At 36.5% G+C, this 17,675-nt stretch overlaps 1 protein-coding gene across 7 annotated transcripts in view; it reads left to right on the top strand.

Moving 5' to 3' along the window:
• The window catches only part of CSMD3 (CUB and Sushi multiple domains 3), a 1,461,887-nt gene that overhangs the window by 650,202 nt on the left and 794,010 nt on the right, over positions 1–17,675 (top strand). For all 7 annotated transcript variants that reach the window (XM_070802767.1, XM_070802766.1, XM_070802772.1 and 4 more), the window contains one exon: positions 10,594–10,718. In XM_070802767.1, coding sequence (XP_070658868.1) covers positions 10,594–10,718 — 125 coding nt within the window. The remainder of the gene's footprint in view (positions 1–10,593; positions 10,719–17,675) is intronic.

Raw genomic sequence — 17,675 nt, forward strand, 5'->3', positions numbered from 1 at the left:
GTTGTCAGGCATACATAAGCAATGAATGTATACTGAATAATTTAATTAATGAAAATTATTTGCAAGTGTAGATATTTCTGTCTTGGATTACTAAATAGATCAGATCAGATCAGATCAGTCGCTCAGTCGTGTCTGACTCTTTGTGACCCCATGAATCACAGCATGCCAGGCCTCCCTGTCCATCACTAACTCCCGGAGTTCACTGAGACTCACATCCATCGAGTCAGTGATGCCATCCAGCCATCTCATCCTCTGTCGTTCTCTTTTCCTCCTGCCCCCAATCCCTCCCAGCATCAGAGTCTTTTCCAATGAGTCAACTCATTGCATGAGGTGGCCAAAGTACTGGAGTTTCAGCTTTAGCATCACTTCTTCCAAAGAAATCCCAGGGCTGATCTCCTTCAGAATGGACTGGTTGGATCTCCTTGTAGTCCAAGGGACTCTTAAGAGCCTTCTCCAACACCACAGTTCAAAAGCATCAATTCTTCGGCGTTCAGCCTTCTTCACAGTCCAACTCTCACATCCATACATGACCACAGGAAAAACCATAGCCTTGACTAGACAAACAGTAGAATTTACTAAGATTGGAATTTTAGGAAGACAAATGGATCTCAGGAAAAGCAAGTTCAATTTGGAACACTTTGAATTTGTGATCTTGCTATGAGACACTCAGACATAAAGGTCATTACAGAAAGAGATCAAAATTTGTTAACGCTCTCTAGTTACAAGGAAAGATCTTTGACTTAGTCATTGAAAGCCTTAATAAAGTTAAAAGACTGAAAAAAAGACAGAGGGTAATTGCAAAGAAGAGAGCATTTAAATGAGAAATTAGTATCAAAATGAGAAATTAATATCAAAGCTACTTTAGAAACCCAATGCTTTTGGAAATTAAATGTCCACTTTTAAATGATGGGTGTATCTAAGAAGCCATGAAAATAAAATTAGAAAATACATATGACAGAATAAAAATGGAAAGATAATTTATCAGACATTGTTACATGAAGCTAAAGCTGCTCAATGCAATTAAATAAATGTGGAATCTTGAATAATCTATGAAATCAAATAATGGGCACAAGCATAAGATTTTGTGAAATTTGAACAAAATCTGTACTTTAGCTAATACTGTATCACATGTTAATTTCTTGTTTTTTAAGCCTTTGTCTAGTAAAAACTTTGTATGTATATATATATATATATATAAATAGCATGTATAATATATATATATGCATATATATATACTAGAAACTGAATTTTTGCCTAGTTAAGAAAGTATGACATTTTGATTCCACGTGTTTGAAAAAGTATGAATAGAATGCTAGATTTCTAACTTATATTCACTCAAAACTTTGACATAGTTCCATTTATTCTGGCATGTAGTATCCCTGCTAAAAGTCTAAAAAGCATATTATCTTAGTGATTTTTGAGGTCATTTTAATGATAGTAATTTTCTACACGTTTAATAATTTTTTTTTGTCCTTTATAGAAATGGCTTGAAGATGTTTTAATTTTTAGGTCATCTTTCATGTTTGGATAGTTTCTACTAGAATAGTGATAATTTTGAAAAAATATGGACCTGCTTTAGTGACAAATTTCTGCCTCTGTCGGAAAGTTGTCTAGATCTTTAAATAAACCAAAAATCAATAACTGAAAAAAATTTAGTTACAAATTCACTGTTTATGTTATTCTCTCAAGATCCTCTGCTTCTTATTTCTTAAATCTTCTTCTTTGACTCAGACACCATCATTTGTTCTTCCTTATCTCTTTAGTTGTTCATATTTTTCTATTTGTATGAAATTATATTAGCTATTTGATTTACACGAAACATTTATATATTTTGAAAACTCTCATATCTTCTTTTTCTGAAAGCTTTGAGGTTTTAATGTTTTTGCAATAATAAGTATTATTCTTTTAAAAAATATGGTAGTATTTACACATAGGCTAGGTCAACGATTGTTTTTCAAACTATGCTCTTATGTATCACATGCTTTATGATTTGCTATTTTCAGACTGAAGATGTATTCAATCATTTATTTCAAAATGTTCTATCAGATTATATAACCTACTAAACTGTAATGTTTTATTCAACCTGGCAGAACAGATGTCTGTTCATTAGTGACAAAGAAATTGCAGTGAAAATTACAGAGCTTGTATTCTTTTACTGTTTCCCTTGACATAAATATTTTTAATAAAACACTTTCTTTAATTTCAACTCAAATGTTAAAGCAGTTCATAAAATAAAAATGTATTTGTTAAAGCTACCCATTTTCTGGATGTTATTGCCCTTGGATTCTGCTAAAGAGACTGCTTATTTTATTAACTTCTGCTTTCTCTGCATTGTTTTTTACTTTTATATTTTTGTTTTAGAATATGTTAAAGTATAGCTATGATCCTAATGAAGGTGCTTGCAGATGCCCAAAGAAGAGTCTTTTTTTTCAAAACTGGGGAAGAAATTAATGGCTTTCACAACTGTTTCTGTGATTGAGAAATACAATTGAGTATCCGAAATGTGTTTGCCATTATATACTTTAAAATAATATTTCATATCATTACCATGACAGATAAGGAAGCTGAGGCTTAGAGAGATTGTTATTTTCTCAAAGCCATAAAGCTGGAAAAGGGAAAATTAGGATTTGAAAGATTTGCAGTTTAAATTGTTAATGTCAAATCTAAACTACCTCCCCCAGTGTATTAATTGGAGGAAAAAAAATGGAAAAGTTAATCTCTGGTGAGGGGTATGGTAAAAACTTCAGAGACAATCACTGCCAGTGTTTGAAATAGGTATAGCAACAAAGCACTTAAGTGTTTATTATAGCAAATTGTTTTTATAGTTTTCTATAGTCAAAAGAAACAAGCTAAAACACCTGTTACTTAAACAAGATGCAATATATTGTTCTTAGTAAGAACAGCCAGGTTAAACTAGAATATTACAATCACCTGTGACAAATACAGTGCCCTTGATAGAATCTTTAATTTAGTTTATTAATTTAGTTCATTAAATTCTGGGGGCCAGACTTCTGTGAGCCAGATCTTGTACTAAGGTCTCTTTCGTAATGTTTTACCATCGTTAGTTTCTAACTGGTACATTGCAGATAGTGACTGCAGCCATGAAATTAAAACAAGCTTGCTCCTTGGAAGAAAAGTTATGACCCACCTCAGATCAGTTCAGTTCAGTTAAGTCTCTAAATGTCCAACTCTTGGCGACCCCATGTATCACAGCACGCCAGGCCTCCCTGTCTATCACCAACTCCCAAAGATAACTCAAACTCATGTCCATCGAGTCGGTGATGCCATCCAGCCATCTCATCCTATGTCGTCCTATTTTTCCTCCTGCCCCTAATCCCTCCCAGCATGAGAGTCTTTTCCAATGAGTCAACTCTTCGCATGAGGTGGCCAAAGTACTGGAGTTTCAGCTCTAGCATCATTCCTTCCAAAGAACACTTAGGGCTGATCTCTTTTACAATGGACTGGTTGGATCTCCTTGCAGTCCAAGGGACTCTCAAGAGTCTTCTCCAACACCATAGTTCAAAAGCATCAGTTCTTCGGTGCTCAGCTTTCTTCACAGCCCAACTCTCACATCCATACATGACCACTGGAAAAGCCATAGCCTTGACTAGACGGACCTTTGTTGCCAAAGTAATGCCTCTACTTTTCAATAGCTATCTAGGTTGGTCATAACTTGCCTTCCAAGGAGTAAGCGTCTTTTAATTTCATGGCTGAAATCACCATCTGCAGTGATTTTGGAGCCCCAAAAAGTAAAGTCTGACACTGTTTCCACTGTTTCCCCATCTATTTCCCATGAAGTGATGGGACCAGATGCCATGATCTTCGTTTTCTGAATGTTGAGCTTTAAGCCAACTTTTTCACTCTCCTCTTTCACTTTCATCAAGAGGATTTTTGGTTCCTCTCCACTTTCTGCCATAAGGGTGGTGTCATCTGCATATCTGAGATTGTTGATACTTCTTCCAGCAATCTTGATTCCAGCTTGTGCTTCTTCCAGCCCAGCGTTTCTCATGATGTACTCTAGGGTGACAATATACAGGCTTGACGTACTCCTTTTCCTATTTGGAACCAGTCTGTTGTTCCATGTCCAGTTCTAACTGTTGCTTCCTGACCTGCATCCAGATTTCTCAAGAGGCAGGTCAGGTGGTCTGGTATTCCCATCTCTTGAAGAATTTCCCACAGTTTATTGTGATCCATAGAGTCAAAGGCTTTGGCATAGTCAATAGAGCAGAAATAGATGTTTTTCTGGAACTCTTTTGCTTTTTCAATGATCCAGCAGATGTTGGCAATTTGATCTCTGGTTCCTCTGCCTTTTCTAAAACCAGCTTGAACATCTGGAAGTTCATGGTTCATGTATTGCTGAAGCCTGGCTTGCAGAATTTTGAGCATTCCTTTACTAGCGTGTGAGATGAGTGCAATTGTGTGGCAGTTTGAGCATTCTTTGGCATTGCCTTTCTTTGGGATTGGAATGAAAACTGACCTTTTCCAGTCCTGGAAAACTGCTGAGTTTTCCAAATTTGATGGCATATTGAGTGCAGCACTTTCATAGCATCATCTTTCAGGATTTGAAATAGCTCAACTGGAAAACCATCACCTCCACTAGCTTTGTTCATAGTGATGCTTTCTAAGGCCCACTTAACTTCACATTCCAGGATGTCTGGCTCTAAGTGAGTGATCACACCATCGTGATTATCTGGGTCTTGAAGATCTTTTTTGTACAGTTCTTCTGTGTATTCTTGCCACCTCTTCTTAATATCTTCTGCTTATGTTAGGTACGTACCATTTCTGTCCTTTATTGAGCTCATCTTTGCATCAAATGTTCCCTTGATATCTCTAATTTTCCTGAAGAGATCTCTAATCTTTCCCATTCTGTTGTTTTCCTCTATTTATTTGCATTGATTGCTGAGGAAGGCTTTCTTATCTCTCCTTGCTATTCTTGGGAACTCTGCATTCAAATGGGTATATCTTTCCTTTTCTCCTTTGCTTTTATAAGGTTCTTTTCTTTTCATGGCTATTTGTAAGGCCTCCCCAGACAGCCATTTTGGTTTTTTGCATTTCTTTTTCATGGGGATGGTCTTGATCCCTGTCTCCTGTACAGTGTCACGAACCTCAGTCCATGGTTCATCAGGCACTCTATCAGATCTAGTCCCTTAAAACTATTTCTCACTTCCACTGTATAATTATAGGGGATTTGATTCCAGTCATACCTGAATGGTCTAGTGGTTTTCCCTACTTTCTTCAATTTCAGTCAGAATTTGGCAATAAGGAGTTCATGATCTGAGCCACAGTCAGCTCCCAGTCTTGTTTTTGCTGACTGTATAGAGCTTCTCCATCTTTGGCTGCAAAGAATATAATCAACCTGATTTTGGTGTTGACCGTCTGGTGATGTCCATGTGTAGTGTCTTCTTCTCTTTTGTTGTTGGAAAAGGGTGTTTGCTATGACCAGTGTATTCTCTTAGCAAATATCTATTAGCCTTTGCCCTGCTTCACTCCGAATCCCAAGGCCAAATTTGCCTGTTACCCCAGGTGTTTCTTGACTTCCTACTTTTGCATTCCAGTCCCCTATAATGAAAAGGACGTCTTTTTGGGTGTTAGTTCTAAAAGGTCATGTAGGTCTTCATAGAAGCGTTCAACTTCAGCTTCTTCAGCGTTACTGGTTGGGGCATAGACTTGGATTACTGTGATATTGAATGGCTTGCCTTGGAAATGAACAGAGATCATTCTGTCGTTTTTGAGATTGCGTCACAGTACTGCATTTAGGACTGTTTTTTTGACCATGATGGCTACTTCATTTCTTCTAAGGGATTCCTGCCCACTGTAGTAGAAATAATGGTCATATGAGTTAATATCACCCATTCCAGTCCATTTTACTTCGCTGATTCCTAGAATGTTGACATTCACCCTTGCCATCTCCCGTTTGACCACTTCCAGTTTGCCTTGATTCATGGACCTAACATTCCAGGTTCCTATGTGGGCCTTAGAAAGCATCTCTATGAACAATGCTAGTGGAGGTGATGGAATTCCAATTGAGCTATTTCAAATCCTGAAAGATGATGCTGTGAAAGTGCTGCACTCAATATGCCAGCAAATTTGGAAAACTCAGCAGTGGCCACAGGACTGGAAAAGGTCAGATTTCATTCCAATCCCAAAGAAAGGCAATGCCAAAGAATGCTCAAACTACCGCACGATTGCACTCATCTCACATGCTAGTAAATAATGCTCAAAATTCTGCAAGCCAGGCTTCAGCAATACGTGAACCGTGAACCTCCTGATGTTCAAGCTGGTTTTAGAAAAGGCAGAGGAACCAGAGATCAAATTGCCAACATCTGCTGGATCATGGAAAAAGCAATAGAGTTCCAGAAAAACATCTATTTCTGCTTTATTGACTATGCCAAAGCCTTTGACTCTATGGATCACAATAAACTGTGGGAAATTCTTCAAGACATGGGAATACCAGACCACCTGACCTGCCTCTTGAGAAATCTGTATGCAGGTCAGGAAGCAACAGTTAGAAATGGACATGGAACAACACAATGGTTCCAAATAGGAAAAGGAGTATGTCAAGGCTGTATATTGTCACCCTGCTTATTTAACTTCTATGCAGTGTACATCATGAGAAACGCTGGACTGGAAGAAGCACAAGGTGGAATCAAGATTGCCAATAGAAATATCAATAACCTCAGATATGCAGATGACACCACCCTTATGGCAGAAAGTGAAGAGGAACTCAAAAGCCTCTTGATGAAAGTAAAAGAGGAAAGTGAAAAAGTTGGCTTAAAGCTCAACATTCAGAAAACGAAGATCATGGCATCTGGCCCCATCCCTTCATGGGAAATAGATGGGGAAACAGAGGAAACAGTATCAGACTTTTATTTTTCTTGGCTCCAAAATCACTGAAGATGGTGAATGCAGCCATGAAATTAAAAGACGCTTACTCCTTGGAAGGCAAGTTATGACCAACGTAGATAGCATATTCAAAAGCAGAGATATTACTTTGCCAACAAAGGTCCATCTAGTCAAGGCTATGGTTTTTCCAGTGGTCATGTATTGATGTGAGAGTTGGACTGTGAAGAAGCTGAGCATCGAAGAATTGATGCTTTTGAACTGTGGTGTTGGAGAAGACTCTTGAGAGTCCCTTGGACTGCAAGGAGATCCAACCAATCCATTCTGAAGGAGATCAGCCCTGGGATTTCTGTGGAAGGAATGATGCTAGAGCTGAAACTCCAGTACTTTGGCCACCTCATGCGAAGAGTTAACTCATTGGAAAAGAGTCTGATGCTGGGAGGGATTGGGGGCAGGAGGAGAAGGGGATGACAGAGGATGAGATGGCTGGATGGCATCACTGACTGGATGGAAGTGAGTCTGGGTGAACTCTTGGCGTTGGAGATGGACAGGGAGGCCTGGCGAGCTGCAATTCATGGGGTTGCAAAGAGTCGAACACGACCGAACACTGAACTTAACTGAATTGATGCAGTGTTGTTCCTTACAGCATTGGACCTTGCTTCTATCACCAGTCACATCCACAACTGGGAATTGTTTTTGCTTTGGCTCCATCCCTTCATTCTTTCTGGAGTTATTTCTCCACTGATCTCCAGTAGCATATTGGGCACCTACTGACCTGGGGAGTTCCTCTTTCAGTATCCTATCATTTTGCCTTTTCATACTGTTCATGGGGTTCTCAAGGCAAGAATACTGAAATGGTTTGCCATTCTCTTGTCCAGTGGACCACATTCTCTCATTCCTCTTCACCATGACCCGCCCGTCTTGGTTGGCCCCACATGACATGGCTTAGTTTCATTAAGTTAGACAAGAGTATGGTCCTAGTGTGATTAGATTGACTAGTTTTCTGTGATTATGGTTTCAGTTTGTCTGCCCTCTGATGCCCTCTTGCAATACCTACTGTCTTACTTGGGTTTCTCTTACCTTGGACATGGGGTATCTCTTCATGGCTGCTCCAGCAAAGCGCAGCCGCTGCTCCTTACCTTGGACGAGGGGTATCTCCTCACTGCCATCCCTCCTGACCTTGAATGAGGAGTAGCTCCTCTAGGCCCTCCTGCGCCTGTGCAGCCACCGCTCCCAGACCAACCTAAACAACATATTAAAAAGCAGGGACATTATTTTGCCAACAAAGTCCATCTAGTCAAAGCTATGGTTTTTCCAGTAGTGATGTATGGATGTGAAAATTGAACTATAAAGAAAGCTGAGTGCTGAAAAATTGATGCTTTTGGACTGTGGGTTGGAGAAGACTTTTGAGAGTCCCTTGGCCTGCAAGGAGATCCAACTGGTCCATCCTAAAGGAAATCAGTCCATAATATTCATTGGAAGGACAGATGCTGAAACTGATACTCCAGTGTTTTGGCCACCTGATGCAAAGAACTGACTCATTTGAGCATACCCTGATGCTGGGATAAGATTGAAGGTGGGAAGAGAAGGTGACGACAGTTGGATGGCATCACCGACTCAGTGGACATGAGTTTGTGTAAACTCTGGGAGTTGGTGATGGACAGGGAGGCCTGGCATGCTGCAGTTCATGGGGTCACAAAGAGTCAAACATGACAGACCGACTGAACTGAACTTAATTGAACCTCCCTAGTATAGATCACACCATATCATCTCCCTGAGAAACATGAGTACTCCAACATGCTGTAATCAAATTCCTACTTCTGCCTTTTTCTTCTTAACATTTATTCTTCAACCAGAGATAATTTGGTCACTTTAAAACATTAAATGTCATAATGCCATTCCTTTGGTTCATAGTCCTATAACTACTCCTCCATTCTCCCAGAGTAAAAGTTACAACTCTTACTATGATATACTGATTTATAAATGATCTGCCCTCAGTCTCTTTTTTTTCTTCCTTAACTTCATTTCATACCCGTGTCCCCTTAATTTGTGTACTGTAATCACATTACATTCTTTTTTGATCACATTACATTCTTTTTTGTCCCTGGAATACAATAAATGTGTCATATATAAGAGTTGAGTACATAACTGCCATTTCCTTCTCCAGAATTATAAGCAATTTAAGTAGCCATGACCGAGAATTTTAACCAATGCATGCGAGCTAGGTTGCTTCAGTTGTGTCTGACTCTTTGCGACCCTATGGTCTGTAGCCTACCAGGCTCCTCTGTCCATGGGTTTCTCCAGGCAAGAATACTAGAGTCGGTTGCATGCTCTCCTCCAGGTGATCCTCCCAACCCAGGGATCTAACCCACATTTCTTATGTCTCCTTCATTGGCAGGCAAGTTCTTTACCACTAGCACCATCTGGGAAGCCCTACCCAAGGATAGTTTTCTCCAATTATAGGGATACAATATCTCTGGACTTGGACATTTTTGATAAATCTGCATGTGTATTAAAGATAAATGTTTTACTTTATATGAACTATATATATACATACACATATATGTATATATAATATATACCATATACATATATACACACATATATTTTATTATATTTATTATTACAAATATATATTTACAAATATCACAAATATATTTACATACATACATATATATACATATACATATATATACATACATACAGTGTATATATTTATGTGTGTATTATTTATGTGTATATATATGTATATACATGCATATATGTATACGTGTGTATAGCCAGTAGACCAGGTTTAGCCTGCAGGATGGACACCGTTGCCAACCCTTGACCTAAACTACTTGAATTATGATTCTACTGGCCTACCTTTTTCTGATTAATCTTCCTTTTAAACTGCCCTACACACTGTTCCAGAGATCTCTTTTAGCAACACAAATGTGATCACGAAATCCCCCTGCATGATAAGCTCAGGAAGTTGAACAGGAGCTGTTCAGGCACTGCCTGGGAGAGAGGGTACAGATAATGTTTTCCAGGCACAGAGGGTGCAGACAGAAAACAGCATGGCATGTGCAAAAACTGTCAGCTGCTACAGGTGCTGATGACATGTGGCATTGTGTTAGAGATGAGGTGGAGAAGCTGCCAGTGACTTATTGTTGGAAGGAATTTAAGCCATTTTAAGAAAATAGAATATGTTATTTTTTCCCACTGGTAAGTTGCTGTTTAAGGATTTTAGGGGGAAAATACATGGTCAGTTTATTTAAAAAAAAAAAAAATATATATATATATATATATATATATATATACATACACACATCCATGGATGGGCAAATACCTGTCCAAGTAAATACCTATGTAAATATCTGCTAAAGAAGTACTGTCATGTGGTATGAACACAAGCATTGTAATTCAAGGTTAGAAGTCTACTCTTTGCTTCACATTTACTACCTACTTAAGATGGGAAATTTAGTCAGTTTAGCTTTGGCTTCTACAACTAATAAGAAGATAATTAAACTTGATGAGAGCTTTCTACAGTTCCTACCAATATCAGCATGTTGTTGATTTACAGTAGATTCATATTTATGATTTTTATTATATATTTGTACAAGTCATATTTTCATATTTTGGTTCCCCCAAAGAATATTTTTTGTCACTGTGGGACATTTTTCACCTACTCAATATTGCCAGTAGAACTGGAACCTAATTGTTATGTTATATGCTTCTAATACTGTTTTTTAATCCTTTGCTCTATTTTAGCCTTGGATCAACTGTGCAGTTCTCTTGTGATGAAGATTATGTCCTACAGGGTGCTAAGAGCATCACCTGCCAACGGATAGCTGAAGTTTTTGCTGCTTGGAGTGATCACAGGCCTGTATGTAAAGGTAAGGAAGAGTCTTTAAAATAAAAATACTTTCCTAACATATTTTAATAGTGTGAATTCATTCCATTGAATATAAATTTCAATTGAAACTGAATTGTAATGCAGGAAACATTTAGCTCATATATTTGACAATATTATTAAAAATATGTAATAGGCAAACCACTGTGTCAAATCCCAAGCAGTTTGCAGTCTAATAATCATATGGTAGCAAATTGGAACATTAAAATATGTAATACAGGCAATGATAACTCTTTTTGCCTTTTTAAAAATTATAACTCACCCTGTAGAGGCATTAATGTAGATATGGAATTTTAAACAATAATTGCACCTTAATTTGTATGCTTTGCCATTTTAATTGCTTAAATGTACAGTAGTCGTGATGTCAGTGGCAGTGCAGGTGGAACACTTGTTCTATGATTAGTTAATTTAAACTAAGACAAATCAATGAGTTCTCTGGCTTTTCATATTACCAGTAACTGCAGATAAGAATTATTTTCATATAAATTAAATGAAGCCCTTTTATTCTAAACTTTATTTAGCTACATTTGAAAATGAACACCTGATTCTGGCTTACTGGTGCTCTTGTTGCTTGTTCGTTGCTGTTGTAATTTTTAATAAATGGCATCTCTGCATATTTCAGTGTCTTAGTACTCAAAGTTCCATTAGCACTTCCTCTCCCTGAGGGAACATTTTCACTCAGTTGCCCCACCCTCTAGAGTCCTCTCAGACAGATTCTGGTGACTAGAGAAAAGATAGATTTGAGAGCTGTTGTAAGAGGAAAAAGACAAAGTATTTGACAACTAGCTGGATATGGAAGGAGAAAGCGATAAGAAGTTAAAGATGATGAGACTATGAGACTAAAGTCTATGATAGTAAAAAAAAGTCATGCTCTTAGTAAGTATAAAAAAACTGAATAGTGAAATTATATAGGTAATTTCATCATAGGCTTAATTTTTTAGGCACTTACTATGCATCAGGCACTGTGCTAACCACTGCATATACTCTGACTCATTTAAATCCTCTAAACATAAATACAGTATTCTAACGCATATATATGGAATTTAGAAAGATGGTAACAATAACCCTGTGTACGAGACAGCAAAAGAGACACTGATGTATAGAACAGTCTTATGGACTCTGTGGGAGAGGGAGAGGGTGGGAAGATTTGGGAGAATGACATTGTAACATGTAAAATATCATGTAAGAAACGACTTGCCAGTCCAGGTTCGATGCACGATACTGGATGCTTGGGGCTAGTGCACTGGGACGACCCAGAGGGATGGTATGGGGAGGGAGGAGGGAGGAGGGTTCAGGATGGGGAACACATGTATACCTGTGGTGGATTCATTTTGATGTTTGGCAAAACTAATACAATTATGTAAAGTTTAAAAATAAAATAAAATTAAAAAAAAAAAGCCATAGAAACAAAGATAGGTTAAGTTGACTCAATGTAAATTTAAGAGCAGTTTGAGAAGATTGAATGTGATAAATGATAGAGAACAAATATTTAATGAGTTAATGGCTGGAAAGTTTTTAAAACTGCAGATAATGCCAAGCATTGATAAAAATAAATAAAAACAAAGTATTAGAAAAGCTAAAAACATCAATGATAAAAGATATGAAATCTTAAGTTGTGACATGAATAAAAAACAAATTTTCTTCCAAAAAAAAAAAAAAAATAAATCCTCTAAACAAACCAATGGAGTAAGCATTATTATCTCCATTTTAGAAATGAGTGTTGTGACATACAGAGATATCCAGTCACTCTCCCAAGTGCAAATGTTTGGAAAATGACAGAGTCTTTAAGAATGATATCATAGTTTGTGGAGAGAAGTCCAATTTCAGATCACTAAAGAGGGAATAGAAAATAGTAAAATGGAAGCAAATAGTTATATTCTATTCCCTTGGCAATGATAACCCAAAGTAAGAAGAAGAGAGAGCCTAGATTTTTCTTGGGTTCAAGTAATAATAATGTGAAACAGAGATAATGAGAAAATAAGATAAAATATGATCCTAAGGGAAGTTACATGATCCTAAACAAAAGCTTATTTGTACAAGTTGGTAAAAAACATTAAAAAAATTATTGAAATATGGTTTATTTACAATGCTGTGTTAGTTTAAGGTGTACAATAAAGTGTACAGTTATATGTATAAATATTTATTATTTTTTACATTGTCTTTCATTATACAATGTTACAAGATATTGATTATAATCCCTGTTCTATACAGTAGGTCATTGTTGGTTATCTGTTTTATATACAATAATATATATATTTTAATCCCAACTCCTAATTTATCTTTCTCCCCAGACCCATTTTGATAACGATATTTGTTTGCTTTCTGTCTGTGAGTCTACTGCTGTTTTCTAAATAAGTTAATCTGTATCTGTTTTTTAGATTCCACATTTAAATGTGGAATACAGTGTTTGTCTTTGTCTGATTTTCTTAACTTAGTAAGATAATCTCTTAGTTCATCTATGTTGCTGCAAATGACATTATTTCATTCTTTTTTATGACTGAGCAACATTCCATTGTATGTATGTATTACATTTCTTTATCCTTTCATCTGTCAGTAGACACTTAGGTTGCTTCCATGTCCTGACTATTGTAAATAGTCCTGTTATGAACTTTGGGATGCATGTTAAAATTCTTTTTTTCCAGATAGATGCCCAGAACTAGGATTTTAGGATCATATGGCAACTCTATTTTTATACCTTTGAAGGCAGCGCCCTACTGTTCTCCATAGTGGCTATGGCAATTTACATTGTCACCAACAGTGTAGTGGGGCTTCTTTCCTCCACACTCTCTCCAGCATTTATTATTTATAGACTTTTAGATGATGGCTGTTCTGACTGGTATGAGGTAATACATTACTGAAGTTTTGACTTGAATTTCTCTAATAATTAGTGATGTTGGGCATTTTTCATGTGCCTGCTGGTCATCTGTATGTCTTCTTTGGTGAAATGTCTTTTTAGATCTTCTGCCCATGTTTTGATTGGATTGTTTGTCTTTTTGATATTGAGCTATATGAACTGTTTGCATATTTTGGATATTAATCTGTTGCTGGTTGCGTTGTTTGCAGATGTTTTCTCCCATGTATAGGTTGTCTTTTTGTTTTGTTTGTTTTCCTTTGTTGTACAAAAGCTTTTAAGTTTTAAGAAAAAAATTAAGAACGGTTTACATGTTAAATATGACAGCTGCTAAAGAAATATAAAAAAATGTAAAATTTACATGAAAGCCACTGTCTATGAAATATAACAATGACACCACAAAATCAAACTTATTCTTGGCTTTGAGATATGAAATATCTTGCTTTGCTTTTTATAAAGTGGACACTGAGTAAATAAATATTGTGGTAATTACTCTCACCAATGTCCTGACGATGAAAGAACAGTAAGCTGTTTAAAGTTGATTTCTTAAAAAAAAAAAAAAAAAAAGTTGATTTCTTATGATATTCTCCACTCAAGATATACTTATAAGGGACAAAAGTGAAAATTGAGGTTTCAAGGTAGTGGTGTCCACACGTCCAGTTTTACATAAATTAGATGTGTGCATTTCTTTTATGGAAAGAAAGAATGAGAAAGTAGAGGACAGATTAAAGAAAAAGATTAATGCAGGAACAAAGTCTCACATAGAAACAGAAATTGTAACCAGATCACGGGATTTAAGGTTTACCTAGAGTGAGACTGATACTATAAACCATCTTTTTTCATTCAAGACTCTCACTTCAATAAGAATAATGATTCATATTTATTATGATGGTAAATTGCTCAAAGGCAAAACTAGTATTATATTATTTTGTTACCTTTTACAAACCCTGTAGTAGAAAGAACAGTTCTGTATTGACTTAAATCTCAAGAAATGTTTCTTGAATATTAATGCATGCATATTTTCTTTGGTTCTAAGATACATTATTGATATATTTATATGTATGTAAATATACATGCACAAACATCTCTGTGTGTGTGTGTGTGTGTATATATATATATATATAGAGAGAGAGAGAGAGAGAGCGCTACATATATATTTTCACTCAATAGTCATCAGTCATTGTTGGAAGGTATAATATTTGTGTGTTCAAAATTCATTTATTATTATTATTTCATCTTAATATTACATTTCCTACAGATATTAATCATTTATACACAACTTTACTCATTGCATGCAGGGCACATGTGTGTATGGTTTATTGAAAAAAAAATTTGCTGGTAGAAGTCACTGGCTGTAGTGTTGAAACAGTAATGGAGAAAACATGCTGAAATAGTAATTAAAGTTTTAAAATGACTATTCACTGTGAGTCTGAATGAAGAACAGTTTTCAAGTCTCATGGGTGCTTGGACAGAATAAATATGCTTTTTTCCAGATAACAGCATAAATAACAGTATCAGTGCACCGCACCTTTGAGAAGTCATTAATAAAGCTGCTGTCTATGTATTGCATGGTTGAGCAATTAAGAAATTGTGCTTTTAAAGGGACTTAAATTCACACAAACTGCAAATTATGAATCAAAAGAAAAAGGACAATTCAGAAATTAATATTAATAAATTTTACACAACCTCAGACAATAATTTTTATTCCCTAAATGGAATATGTATATGAGATATTTGACAATTTACTGTTATGGAAATAATTTTCCTTTGTTGGAAATGCAATAGATACCCAAAAGCAAGAGCTTATGCAAATAAGATTTATGTGGTGAATGGAACATATATAGAAAATTTATTTTAGATTTTCATGTTGTTCAAAGAAACATCATTTGAGAATTGGCAATGTTACCTAGGAAACATTTAAGAGTGTTAATCTTGATAGATTGGGAAAAACTTTTTTGACTAATTTTCAGTCTATATGTATTTGGCTTGCCCCAAATAATGATTTTTTTTTTTTTTCTGTTAAGTCACAATGGTGAGGTCTATTCTTGAGAGTAATGGAAGAGGTGATTAAGACAAGATTAGAAAAGAAAGCCAAAAGTGGGGGAGGGAAAATATTTTTAAAAGTAGAGTAAAAACCGAGGAGTCACCTTTTAATTTCTTTATTCAATCAATCATCCAGTTATTTGTTTATTCACTTATTAACATACTGATTAATTTATTTTGGATTCCACAAACATTAATGAATGTAGGTATGTAGGTATATAGAATGTAGGTATGTCATATTAAACAGTACATGAGATACAAGGTATGTAAATTTTTTTATTATTTTGTATTGATTTGCAATGTATAAACACAAAATTAATACATAGTAGACTGTTTTGTGTACAAGAGAGGTAAAATCCTCTGCAAAATTCAGATGAAAGGAGATTATTTCCATGCTTGGAGATTGTCAGGCATTGAAAACAAGGAAATACCATAAGGGCAGAACGTGTGATTATTTTCTATTTCAACATTTAGTCTCATCCCTTGACCTCTAAGAAGAAGAGAGGGGCTGAAGATTAAACCAGTCATGTATAGCCAGTGATTTAATTAATCATGTATATGTAATGAAGCCTCCATAAAACCACAAAAGCACAGGGTTCAGAGAACTTCTAAGTTGGTAAACACTTGGAGATTTGAGGAGAGTAATATACCTGGAGATGATGTGAATGTTTCAAACACCATTCCCAAGCCTTGCCTTGTGCATTTATTTTGTCTAGCCATTCCTGAGTTACTTCTTTTCATAATAAATTAGTAATCTAGTAAGTAAAATATTTCTCTGAGTTCTGTGAGCTGCTGTAGCAAATTAATCAAACCCCAAAATAGGATGATCTTGGAAATCTCTGACTTATAGCCAGTCAACTAGAAGTATAGGCAACAGACATGGTCTGGTGATTGGTATCTGAAGTCCAAGAAGAAGGTTGTGGGAATTTCCAGTTTGTAGCTGATTGGTAGTAGCGTAGGCAACAATGTGGCTTGAGAACGGCATCTGAAGTGGAGGGGTGCTGGGGAGTTGGCGACAGTCATCTAGACTGAATATTAACCTGTGGAATCTGATACTATCTCCAAGATAGTGTCAGAATTATGTTGACTTGTAATACACCTGGCTGGTGTCTCCATGCCTTGTGTTGTGGGGGAAGCTCCACCCCCAAGACACACTGGAATTGGGTCTGTGAATCTAATTTATTTAGTCACTCCTTATCTGAAGTATTGGCTCAGATGATAAAGCATCTGCCTACAATGCTGGAGACCCGGGTTTGATCCCTGGGTCCGGAAGATCCTCTGCAGAAGGAAATGGCAATCCACTCCAGTACTCTTGCCTGGAGAATCCCATGGATGGAGGAGCCTGGTGGGCTACAGTCCATGGGGTTGCAAAGAGTTGGACGCAACTGAGTGACTTTTTTTTCACTTTAACTTTATCTGAAGTATCTCTGAAAGAACCATTAAACCTCTACTACCACTGTCACTGTTCCATAATTCCATTACTACATCTGTCTCATGCTTTTTAATTTCGACTACAATTTATCATACATATTGCTGGCATTCTAATCCCTTCCAAAACTTACTTTTGTTATACATGAAGAATGTTCAAAGGCCGCATGCTATTTCTTAACTTCATACTGCAAACCAGTGAAATGAAATAATCAAGAATATGAATTCAGGTATCACACTATGCCAGTTTAAATCCCTGACCTTCTACTTAAGTAATCTGCCTTCTTTATAATTACCAGATTTACTGTCTGTAAAAGGAACATTATAGTAAATCAGTGTCTACTTCATAGGGAATTGAGAATTTGTATGAGTATAAAATGAGGTAAACTATATGAAAGCATTTAGTGCATGGGCTGAATGAAACACAAGCCTCAAATGACAGAGGTACTGATAGTTGTCCCCTTCATGGATCACAGCCTTGTCATGGCAAAATGGCCTGCATAACTCAGTGAAGCCATGAGTGAAGCCATGCAGGGCCGTCCATGATGGGCAGATCATAGTGAAGAGTTCTGACAGAATTTGGTCCAGTGGAGGATAAAATGGCTATGCACTTCAGTA

This window comes from Bos indicus, chromosome 14 (genome assembly GCF_029378745.1).
Source record: "Bos indicus isolate NIAB-ARS_2022 breed Sahiwal x Tharparkar chromosome 14, NIAB-ARS_B.indTharparkar_mat_pri_1.0, whole genome shotgun sequence".
Lineage (NCBI taxonomy): Eukaryota > Metazoa > Chordata > Mammalia > Artiodactyla > Bovidae > Bos > Bos indicus.